Source organism: Thermobia domestica, chromosome 8, assembly GCF_964235325.1.
Source record: "Thermobia domestica chromosome 8, izTheDome1.hap1.1, whole genome shotgun sequence".
Classification (NCBI taxonomy): domain Eukaryota; kingdom Metazoa; phylum Arthropoda; class Insecta; order Zygentoma; family Lepismatidae; genus Thermobia; species Thermobia domestica.
In genome coordinates, this window is record NC_137461.1 from 187,952,367 (window position 1) to 187,965,696 (window position 13,330).

The following is a 13,330-nucleotide window of genomic DNA, read 5'->3' on the forward strand; positions in this document are numbered from 1 at the left end:
GAATTCCCTGCTTTTAGTCGACATTTAATTTCTTTGTGAATATGATTTTCGTCTGTTAATATTGATCCTAAATATTTGAAAGTATCCACTTTATCAAAAGTATTATTTAATATTTTAACGCCTCCACAATTTGCAGTATTACGGTCCCGACGCACTTCCATGTATTTAGTTTTCTCTGCATTTACTTCTAAACCCATGTCCCTGCAAGCGTTTAATAATATCTCTGCATTTATTTCTACTGTTCTCCTATCATCTCCTATTAAATTTACATCATCAGCATATGCCATAACCTGGTGAATGCCGTTCAACTCTAGGCCCTGGTTGCTATCTTTGATTTTCCTTATGGCGTATTCCAGAACGAAGTTAAATAATAATGGCGACAACGCATCTCCTTGTTTCAGGCCATTTTCGACGTGGAAGCTCGTGGACAAAAATTTTCCTACCCGGACTTTACTTTCGGATTCACTTAAACATATCTTAATTAATCTAATTAGCTTTCTCGGTATTCCAAGCTCTGTAAGAACGTTGTATAATGTTTCTCTCCTAACTGAGTCGTAAGCCTTTCTAAAGTCAATAAATAGTTGATGTACCGGGGTATTGTATTCCCACTTCTTTTCGAGTATTTGGCGAATGGTAAATATTTGGTCGATAGTTGATCGATTTCGTCTAAATCCGCACTGATAATCTCCAATAATTTCATCTGTGTATGGGGTCAATCTTGCTAACAGAATATTTGAAAGGATTTTATAGGATGTTGACAGAAGAGAAATGCCTCGATAATTATTACAGTCAGTTTTGTCGCCTTTCTTGTGAATTGGAACAATGATTGACTCTTTCCACTCTTGTGGCAATTCTTCCTTGTTCCAGATAAGGAGAATGAGTTTGTGTATCTTGTTCCACAATTTTTCGCCTCCAGCTAAAATTAACTCAGCCGGAATTTCATCTACACCCGGAGATTTATGTTTCTTTAATTTCTTTATAGCGGCTTCCACTTCTATTCGATTGGGTTCTGGAATATACAATCTCCTCCTCTCTATACACTCCTATAGGACTCCTTTCTATACAGAAAAAACAAATGAAATCTTTAAGTTTTACGTCCCACGATTATGCCGGTTAGGCTAAAGGAGACGGTGATAATGAGAAATGAATGGAATGGTGGAATGAAGAAAGTGGGAGGAAACGGGAGCACCCCGAGAAAACCCACGAGCACGGTGTTTGTTCACCACAAGGTCCATACGGCGTGAGCTGGGATAGAACCAGGGACCCTAAGCACCGGAGGTAAACGCTCTACCACTGAGCCACCGCGTCCTCTTTCTATAAAGAAGTCTGATAACAGACACATGCGTTATTTTATTTATTGGTATAGATATATAGATATGATTTCCAACGTCACCTCATCAAAGAAGGCCAACCTTAGACTAGAATGCACTGAGATATACAAATTCAAATTTCAAAGATGTTTTGTTTGATAGAATGCTACTAATTTCTTCACTTTCTATTCGCCTCCCTTGATACTACACTTGTACTTAATTTTCCATTTAGCCTAAATAATTCTGGCTTTTGTCAGCTCTCTAGGATGTCGTTGGAGATTGAATAAGCGTGGAGGTTTATTAAGAGCAAGCTAAATATTTATTTTTTATTACATGAACATCACATTAATCTTGTTTCTTTTTCTCTTTCTTAGGAGGATTCCCATCTACGTACCGTGTGTGGGAAAAGACTTATGGGTATTTCACTTCAAACTTTGTAGGATGTCTACGAGAGTTATCGGTGAAGGAAGGAACGTCAATTACGGATTTTTCATCGTTCCATAGTGTGAACATTACTGGTTGTCAGATCGACGAGAACATTTGATGCCAATTTTAATTTAAGATTTGAATAGCGCTTATTATGATTGTTATTACATTAACATCTAACGAAACTCGAAGAATAGCACTTAGAACTCAAAATACTTCCTTCAGCTCTTTGTGTATATTTTCATAGTATTAGCAAAATATAGAAAGAAAATGAATTAGTTTTATCATGATCCATATGACAGCAAGAATTTGCTACGTTTTCTTCATCGATTGAAATGGTAAATGGCTGTAATTGTAAGTAAACCCTTCTCTTATTTCAATCCTAAACACAGACAGTAGACCTATTAAAAGGGACGTTCACTTCTTATAAAAAATAAATATAAAATGTGTATATGCCTTATAAATATACAATATGTATATGTGTGTGTATGTATGTATGCATAGTTATTTTAAGTCAGATATATTCTTATGGATTGAAACTAAACTGTGCATAATGTTTCTTAATCCTTTCTAATCCATATTTATTTTTCCCAATCAATTAATTTAATTGACTGTCGCAATTTATTACGAAAAAAGTTTCTTGAATATGAAATAAATATGAAGCATGATATGTTTTTCTTTCTATGGTACACCTTGTCTCTTAAAGCTTGGCCGCATTGTTTATTGCTGTTTTGTGGCAAAAATTTGCTAAGTCCAATTTCGGGTATCTTTGGAAAAAAGTAAACCAGGTTCGAACCTCCAAGCCGACCTTGGAAATCGGGAAACATTTTGCAGATATGTTCTTTTACATATAATAAGACTTGTTACCAAGTATAGAAAAAAGCAGCATTGATTCAAATACTTAATGATACAATATTTCGAAACCTTGTATTAATGTCAGCACATTTTTGTTTGTCATTTAGTTCTCCATACGTAAAAGAACAATTAGATACGTAAAGGAATCTTTCCATATGTAAAAGAATGCTCAAAGTTAAGACATAGAACATAATTCTCCCCTGGGTACTAAAATAAAAATCAAAGTAGAACAAAAACAGCGTTTGCAGTGCATATGAATGTCATTGTCTTGAGAGCCTGTTCGTCATGTCGCTAGAAGCTATTGCAAAGAGTGCTTGTGTTAGTTCAGTGGTAAACCGTTGGATTTCAAATCGCAAGGTTGTGAATTCGATTCCCATCTGGGTCAATGCTTCTTTCATGAAATTCTATTTTCTGTAATGCATGAAAAATTATATAAAATAATTGGATTAAAATACATCAATTGTATATTATATAACATATAATCATTGCAGAACAAAGTAATTATTAAGTTTAAAATATAACATAAATAGGTGTTCACTTTACGTTCAGTGGCGGCCGGTGGATTGTGGTTTCGGGTGTTGCAGTACGAACGATAAGAGACAGAAGATATAAAGTTGACTCATTGACTAGTCAGCATAACATTAGATGCAAATGCTATGTGACATATTAAATTAAATAACATTCTGTTTTTAAAAAATAAAAAAATGCATAACATTTTATCCGATTAATCACCTTAATTAATTAGTAAGTTCATTCTCCACTCTTTGATTGTATCAAATCTGTTTATTACATGCTGGTTGAACTCTGGTATTCTTATTGTCAGGTCTTTTTCGATGGAAAGCATAACCAATGGAGATAACATTTCTTAGGACATTCAATTCCTTGAACGTGTCAATTCTTTCTCATGTGGAAAAAAACTTTTCGTCTTTTGCTGAGCCATAGGCGCAGTTAATATTAATTTCAGAAACGATTCATTCTAGCACACTCAGTCCCTGACAGTGATCCGAATTACTCTTCAGCGTTGACTGAAGAGAGTTCGTTGCAGAGATTATAAAAAAAATGTGTTATAAAAATGTACATTGAACACACTTTATTCACAGTTTATCCAGGAATATTTAAAATAAATTGAGGAAATGTATCTGGTGCAAACAACACTACTGCCATAAGATATCCTGTAAAAACTGGATTTTTTTTTCGAACACTCTCCTGAATTGCCCTTTGCTTGTTTTGTCTAAGCCTTAATTGCAAATTTTTCCTCTGTTGAAAGCTGGTCAATGTTTTTTGTAAGTTATTTACAGAAGTCATGGTATACAATTCATTCAGAATTTGTAGGTTATTTACAGAATTAAAGCACACACAATAAAATTAAACCTAATAATTAAAAACCAAAACAGCCGATACAAAAGAGGTACTGGTATATGAATCCCGAATGTCACATATTCATACATCAACACACACACATGTGCGTAAAAGAAGAAAACTACATTCCAAATCATCCGTCTTGGTTGTTACGCAATGCACGATGAACACAATATACTTCCACATGAGGCGAAACAATGCTTACCAATGTGATATGTTCTGGAAAGGAAACCTCGAAAGCCACCAGATGAAGGATCAGCATGTAACAGAAACCAAAAATAAAAAAAATAAAAACATCTAAAAACATCAAAACAAACAGCACTGCCAATTCTACATCCAGAAATGTTAACTGGGAGGGGTCCAAAGTATTTGAGGGAGGTCCAATACGTCTACATAATATGGAACCTGTCTTATACTGCACCCGAAAAGACGATAAGTAATTCTTACTTACTGTCACCTATATTTTTAGAAAAACTAATAGAATGATTATTTTTATAAGAAAAGAAAGAGTACATTATGAGGTATAAAATAAAATAATTAACCTACATCAATCATTTCTCTGTTAAACAAGTATAGTTCGTTAAGAAAGTCTACAAATGTTAGTCGAGTTTCGAAATTTTTGAGAGGTCCGGACCCGGTGGACCCCCTCGTGGCTACGCCCCTGAACATTGCTAACTAGTCCCGAATTCAATCTGGCGTTTCCCATCAAACAGTTTTATGTGGAAAGTTATCAAGATTATAAAATACACTTATTTTATAAAAGAAATATGTTTATACTAAAATACTATCCCCAGAGGGGAAGGGGGGAGCGATGATTCACAAATTACTGTAGAAGAAGCCTTCATTATCAATATAAGCTAAGAATTAACTTGTAATTGCGAGTCTACTTTCATTTGTTTTCTCCTCTACTAGATATTTTCTTTCTTATTTTGTAATTCTGCAATCACTTTTTTTAATTGTCATTATATAGATTTGCTTCAGTACAGTCCCGTAATTTAAAAATATGAATGCATAAAAACAAATTCCATTTGTTAATTGCTAGTGAAATAAAATTCAGAACTCTTATTTAGCGCGAAAATCCTTCTCGTTCACTGGAAACCGTGCTGTGTTGCAGAAGCACTGCAACGACCAGTCCCTTTAACTTCCGAGATAGGGGAAAGGACACTTAACATTTGCTCCAATTGCCGCGCTGAAGGAATCTGGTCGTTGTATGCTCGCTGCAACACAATATAAATTAGAGACTCTGTGACGGATTATTTTTCGTTTTTTAAAACGGATTAACGGAACGGACAGTTACAGAAGTAAAAAATATGTTATTTAAAGTGTATGTATGCGAGTATTAAAAAGTATTTTTTCTGTTCTTTACTACTATTGATAATAATATTTTTTCTTGAAATACCTTGGTCGTTGCGCAACGCTGCAACACTAACACTAGCTGCCACTGTTTACGTTGGTATTCTATATGTGAATGTTAAATACAAAATGAACAAAATAATATCATAGCAATAAGTAAGTTATGTAGTGTATTTATTTGCAGCTATTTGTCATATAGAGGCTACTTGTTAACATTCTCATTACAGCACGTCATTTACGTTCTCGAAATATTATTCGAGGCATGCTAAGTCGGATCAGACAAACAACTCAGGAGTACCAACATTTTCTGAGCCCCAAAGATCACGTGAATAGGCTGAGGTTATTCTTACAAGGAAGGGTCACGCAGTGGCTCCGCTGAGATCCGAACGAGACAATTGTGTTTGCATTTGATATGTTATAACTAGATGAATCCCAAAGTTATACGTGCCACCGGGCGGAATATCGTGAGTTAAAACATATTTTGTAATGTAAGAACTACAAAAAAACTTACCTGGCAGAGTAGTTTGAACCGAGTCATTTGTTCGAAAACGGTTGGGTAAGTGGAAAATTCGGCCAACACGTATCCCATCATTTTCAACGACAAACTTTTTGGGGTAAAAAACTTTGTCCCAGGGTCCCCCGCAGGGTCCCAGACGGGGTCCAACTCAAAATTTTCAAATGACAAGGGGGGTTAAGTGGCACATCATTTGAAAGCTGTCGCAAAATGAAAGAAAATGCAGCAAGTTTCGACTCTCTACAACAACCGTGTGCAAAATGGCAATGGATCAAAATGTAAGCAAAATCTTAATAGAAAAGTTCATGGTCACTCCTATAAATCGGGAACGGTGAGACAAATGTGAAAACAGGAAAGGAAGTGTGGCATTATTTTCAAAGTACAACGATTTAAATGAAAACATCTTGTCCCAGGATCCCTATAGGGTCCCAGGTGGGGTCCAACTAAAAAGTTTCAAATGGCAAGAGAGGTAGGACATCGTTTGAAACCTCTTGTTAAGTGAAAGAAGATGGAGCACGTCTCGACTTTCAACAACCCTGTCCAAAATTGCGGTGGGTTAAAATGTAAACAAAAGCTTAATTGAAAATCTATGGCCACCTTGAATTCAAGATGGCCGCTTAAAACCTATATCGAAAGGATAAATATACCAAACTGCTGAAGCTAGGAAAACAAATTTGGCATTAATGTTGATTAGTAAGTGACTAAAATATGCAAAATGTTCAAAAACGCGACATCTTGAGTTCAAACTGCCGCACTATGTATCGAACGCATACCCAGCTCACACCACTGGTGTTAGAGAGGCGAACGTTTATGGTTTATAGTAGATATCCACAAAATATCAAAGAGTATAATCTGGAATCCAACATGGCTGCCAGCGTGAAAAATGAGTTTGTATATAAATATGTTATTTCTTGGAATACTATAACGAAACCAACAAAATGTGACGCAGCTCGATGTACTGAAATGACTTACACATGTTTGGTACTACTCGCCAATCTTGCAAATTATTATTATTATTATTATTTTTTTTTTTTTGTATATTTGGTATTGCTTGAAGTATTGCGATCAAACCAACGAATGACATACAAATGTAACCATCACGAATACGTTACAACATAGCCCCCAACCTACCGGTGCAGCAAGTTCTTTCTGCACTTCTGTCCGACTTCTGTCCGACTTTTCCATTTTCAAACCGTTTCCGAACAAATGACTCGGTTCAAACTATTCTGCCAGCTTTGTAGCTTTTATATTACAAAATATGTTGTAACTCACGACATTCCGCCCGGTGGCACGTATAACTTTGGGATTCGTCTAGTTATAACATATCAAATGCAAACACAATTGTCTCGTTCGGATCTCAGCGGAGCCACTGCGTGACCCTTCCTTGTTAGAATGGAAAGCCTTCACATAGGGTTAGAGTTTAATACTCTGATATGCATTTGTAACATAGAAGTTACATGTTTTATAACATGGCGATGCCTTGGTCGCTCTCTTTCTCGCTATCTTATATATCTATCTATATATGAGTTCTCTCGTGGCTAAGCGGTTAGCGTACGCGCCTTTGGCGTGGGAGACCCGGGTTCGATTCCCGGCGGGAGCTCATGTGGTTCGGATTCCACGTTAATCAGTAGGTCCACGTCTCATATAGCCTCGCTGCTGAACGGGACGCTAAACTAAAAAAAATCAAAATCAAATGTATCTATATATGTATCTCTCTCACTCTCTCTCTCACTCTCTCTCTCTCTCTCTCTCTCTCTCTCTCTCTCATATATATATATATATATATATATATATATATATATATATATATATATACCGGGTGATTCAATAAGAACGTACCAGGTCTATATCGTGAATACCTCCAACGGGGGGCAACTTCAAAATTTGCAATGAAAGTGGTATAACTGTTGGAATCGTTCGAAAGGACATTAACTGTCATGCAACTTTTAGAGGACAAACTTTCTCACATCCTTTTCCATTTAGCCGCTAGAGGCGTTGTTGCAGACTTGTATCTGACTACCCGTAGCAAGCCTTTATCTCAGCTAATAATTTATTTATTTATTTATTTAAGAAGAACACAACAGGTCATTCTACCCAATTAGAGTGTTCATATCAAAGTTACATAGAATAGCTATAATATATTTGCGAAATCTATTCTGACTCATACCGTGTATATCCAGAACTTTTTTACATTTACTCAGTTTGTTGTACACTGCACCCATCCTCCACGTTGGTGACTGTTTTGTTGCATTTGTTCGAGATTTCTTACAATAAAAGAAATTTCCATTGCCCACACGTATGTTTCCATTGGGTACCCTGAGATGAAAGGCAGAGACCAAATCCTTACTATTTAATTTGTTATTTAATATTTTGTACAAGAATATCATGTCATTTAACACTCTTCTGTGATTGAGACACATTGTGTTAAAATTTTCATTAAGAGAAGTACTATTTTCATATGTGGAGAAGATGCCTGTTCTCTTGTACACCAGAAACCGCAGAAATTTATTTTGAACTATTTCTATTCTAAAAGTCTTTCTTCTTGTGGGGGTTCCATATAATAGACGCATATTCTAATTTTGATCTAACAAATGAAAAATATAATTTTAGTAAAACATTCGATTTATTATATTACCTTCCCATTCTCAAAATGAATCCAAGATTTCTGTTTGCTTCATTTACAATTTGATTTATATGATGCTCAAACGATAGTTTGTTATCCTATATTACACCCAAATCTTTGACAGTTTGATCCCCCTTTAATTGTTTACCATCTATCGTATATTGAAATTTAACAACATTCCGTTTCTTAGTGAAGGACACGGTTTTGCATTTATCTGAATTTATGTTTAACAAGTTGCTCTTGCACCATTCATTTACTCTATCTAGATCCTCCTGCAAACTGACACAATCCTTTGCTGTTGTAATTCTCCTATATAATTTTAGATCGTCTGCATAGAGTAGTTTATGTGACGTTTAATACAATTAGGAAGGTCATTAATGAATATTATAAAAAATAACGGCCCTAAATTAGACCCTTGTGGGACTCCAGAAAATTGAATCTATTCGAACTATCTACTGGATTTATAAACCACATATTGTTTTCTGTTCATCAAATATGACTTCATAAAAGCAATTAACTGATCAGAAAAGTTGAGAAATTTAAGTTTATTCATTAACAACGTGTGGTTTACCTTATCAAATGCTTTCGCAATATCTGAATAAACTACATCTATTTGATTATTACTCTCCAATGTATCAACTAGATGATCAGTGAAGACAGCGAGATTTGTTACAGTGAATCTGCCAGGAACGAATCCATATTGATAATCCGATATTATTGGTTTAATGTGATTTTCAATGTGCTTATAAATTATGCTTTCAAATATCTTTGCAAATCAGTTTAGAATACAAGCTGGCCTATAATTTTGAATTTCTTTACTGTCATTATTTTTGGGATAGGGCAAACTTTTGTAAGTTTCCATTTTGCTGGAAACGTGCTGGTTTGGAGTATTAGGTTAAATAGCATGTGTAAAGGTAATAATAAACTCTCTTTACAACCTTTTATTACATAAGATGGCACATCATCGATACCTATCGAACACTTTGATTTTAGTTTTCTGATTGCCATTCGAATCTCGTCCACTTCTATTACCGCTATTTGTAACATATCAATTTTTCATACATTTCAACTAATGTCGATTCATTTATTTCAACTAGCAGTGGTGCTCCATCTGTATATATTGATTTAAAGTAAGTTGCAAATGCCTTAACTATATCTTTATCACATGCTAACTCTTTACCCTCATAACACAATACATTACCATTTAAATGCTTTGTTTTACTCTTAATAAAGTTCCAAAACGTAGATGGGTCATCTTGTATTAAATATTCCGCTCCCTTAACGAAGTTTGTGTATGCGACTTGTATATCTTTCTTAATCATTTTTCGAAGTTTATTTTCATTTTAATTTTGTTTATAACGTCTAGCGTGAACCAGCTAGGATAGTTTCGCGTGCTCTGTTTCTTTTTCAGAATGCATTTATCAAATATATTATATAAGGTGGAATAAAACTTTTCAACAGCGCCATCAACGTCAGTATAGTCACCCAGTACCTCCCACTCTACCTTTAATACCTCCTGCTTTACCTATAATGCACATAGAGCCGTCAAACAAACAATTCAACTACCAAATCGTATTTGTAGAATGCAATAAAAGTAGTAGCGACACCAGTGGCGTATCGTGAATATCTCCAACGGGGGCCATCTGCAAAATTTGACATGGAAACAGAGATTGGTTGTGCCTCCATTGAAACAAGCGCACAATGGGAGAAACGTCAAGAGGAAACATGTTGGCATATTTCTTTCTCGTTGGCAGCAACACGGTCGCATTACTAGGTGAAAGTCAGATGGTGTGAGGGTGTTTCCTCTCGACGTTTCTCCCATTGTGCGCTCGTTTCAATGGAGGCACAACCAACCCCTGTTTCCATGTCAAATTTTACAGATGACCCGCGTTGGAGATATTCACGATACGCCACTGGTCTCGCTACTATTTTTATTGCATTCTACACATACGATTTGGTAATGCAATTTTTTTGTTTGAAGGCTCTACGTTCAGTATTAGCTGCGATATAGGCCTGGGACGTTCTTATTGAATCACACACACACACACACACACACACACACACACACATATATATATATATATATATATATATATATATATATACAGGGTGAGTCAAAATAAGTGTTACAAGCCAATATCTCGCGAACTATACATCATATAAGAAAAATATTAAGAGGCAATGTACAATACAGAGGGGCAAAAGAAATGAGTCAAACATTAGGTTTCCCCCGCCCCCCATTTTGGGGGAGGGGGGTGAACGTGAAATTTTTAAATGGGAACATAGGTCGAGTGATACCTCGTTCGAAAGAGCTTGAAAAATTGAACAATTTTTGTAGGAAACAATTTTTGATATGGGGCACCGTTTTCAAGATGGGCCCCAAAAATGGTCCTGTATCCGATAAAATTTCCAGTACTTATAAATAAGTGTTACAAGCCAATATCTCGCGAACTATACATCATATACGAAAAATATTAAGAGACAATGTACAATATAGAGGGGCCTAAGAAATGAGTCAAACATTAGGTTTCCCCCGCCCCCCATTTTGGGAGGAGGGGGGTGAACGTGAAATTTTCAAATGGGAACATAGGTCGGGTGATACCTCGTTCGAAAGAGCTTGAAAAATTGAACAATTTTTGTAGGAAACAATTTTTGATATGGGGCACCGTTTTCAAGATGGGCCCCAAAAATGGTCCTGTATCCGATAAAATTTCCAGTACTTATAAATAAGTGTTACAAGCCAATATCTCGCGAACTATACATCATATAAGAAAAATATTAAGAGACAATGTACAATACAGAGGGGCCTAAGAAATGAGTCAAACATTAGGTTTCCCTCGCCCCCCATTTTGGGGGGAGGGGAGTGAACGTGAAATTTTCAAATGGGAACATATTGTAGGTCGAGTGATACCTCGTTCTAAAGAGCTTGAAAAATTGAACAATTTTTGTAGGAAACAATTTTTGAAAATGGGCACCGTTTTCAAGATAGACCCCAAAATTGGTACTGTAAGAGATAAAATTTCCAGTACTTATAAATCGGAAACGGCTAAGTAGAAAAACATGAAACAAAAAATGAAAAAGGTAAACGCCATAGGCAACGTGGAATGGTGTTGTCGTGGTGCCCCAGGACCCCATCATGGGGCCCCGGGAACAATTTTAAAATTTCAAATCTGAATATAGGTCGAGTGATACCTTGTTTGATAGATTATGGAAAACCAAACAGCTTAGAAAAAAAATTGTTTTGATTTCGGGCAAGCCTGTTACAAAATGGCCGCCGGAAATGGTTCCACATTCAGATAGAAAGTGCAGTGTTCAAACTGAGTGTTACAAGCCAATATCACGCGAATTATTGCATCAAATAAAAAGTGTTAAGAGTCCATGTACAATACAAACAGGCCTAAAAATATGTCGAACACGAGGTTCCATCATCATACTGAAGTGAATAACAAGTAAAATTTTCGGAGGCGAAATCGACCTATAACGTAATAATAATAATAATAATAATAATAATAATAATAATAATAATAATAATAATAATAATAATAAGAAGAAGAAGAAGAAGAAGAAGAAGAAGAAGAAGAATACGAAAAATAATAATAAAATTGGTAATAATAATAATAATATGAATGAAAATAATAAGACAATGAATAATACTAATACGTATGCGCAAAAAGACGTCGTTCCTCAATCACTACAATCCTATGAGAAAGGGATAGGAAGGTACCTATTAGGCCCTACTTATAGGCAACATCTCAGCATGTGCCCAGTTAGAGTAAGGAAAGCCCGTCAATGTCATTGCCTGGGGAATGGAACCGATGGCCTTCGGAACATAGTACAACGATAACGTTGTATATTGCATTAACAATCTGTACCATCTTATAAAAAAAAAGGATCAGAGGCGAATTATTTGAGCCGTTTTATACAAAGAAAAGAAAGTTGCAAAGAAATATCTTTAGATTATTTTTGATCGTCAACTATTAATGTAATCGCTATGGAAACGTAATAAATGTAAGTGTAAGTGTGCAGACGTAGAAAGAACGGGATATAAACTTTGGTGATAAGTTTTCCGTATAAGTAAACAAACACTATCGTATTGATATTATTAGTTTGGGTAGCGTTTGAATAGAGCAATGGCGGTGATTGATCATTGTGTAGATATGTTGCTGGTGTTGGGGGAATGTAGAAGAAACTATCGTAGCGCGGCACGAATGTATGCAATGCGCTATCCCCAACGCCAACAAACATCTCACATGGCATTTCTGCGATTGGAGAGACGTTTGCGGCAACATGGTAGTCTTGTCCGGGGACGAGGTAGGGGTCGTTACCGCTCTGCAACCAATGAAGAACGTGCAACAGGAATATTGGCAGCAGTGCATGTAGACCCACATGTTACCACGAGATATCTCGCTCAGGCCAGTGGAGTTAGCCAAAGATCTGTAGTGCGTATTTTGCACGAGTACATGTTTCATCCGTATCATATCATCTTACATCAGGAACTATCTGGCAATGATTTTCATGCCAGATTGCAATTTTGTCTATGGTTGGAAGGTATGGAAAACAGACAGCGCAACTTCATATCCACCATCTTGTTTAGCGATGAAGCTACATTTACAAACACAGGACACGTAAATCGACATAATATGCATTATTGGGCTAGGGAAAATCCACTATGGCAGAGAGAAGTTGCTCATCAGCATCGGTGGTCTCTTAATGTATGGTGTGGCATCCTTGGTAACCATATCATTGGGCCATATTTTTTTGATGGACGTCTTACTGGTGATACCTATGCCGCATTTATCAGTGATGTACTATACCCGGAGTTGTTAGAGAATATTCCTTTCGCTGAACGTATAAGAATGTGGTATCAACATGATGGTGCTCCAGCACACA

General features: G+C 36.0%; 1 protein-coding gene across 4 annotated transcripts in view; it reads left to right on the plus strand.

Moving 5' to 3' along the window:
* eys (eyes shut) overlaps positions 1-13,330 on the plus strand; it is a 1,117,243-nt gene that overhangs the window by 1,012,002 nt on the left and 91,911 nt on the right. For 2 of the 4 annotated variants that reach the window (XR_014132762.1, XR_014132763.1), the window contains exon 23: positions 1,685-2,090. Coding sequence is in view for 2 of the 4 variants with exons in the window: in XM_081769320.1 (XP_081625446.1) it covers positions 1,685-1,854 (170 nt within the window). In the remaining 2 variants the exon portion in view is untranslated. Of the gene's footprint in view, positions 1-1,684; positions 2,407-13,330 lie in introns of those variants that run through there. The other 2 variants (XM_081769320.1, XM_081769319.1) reach the window with 1 other exon arrangement.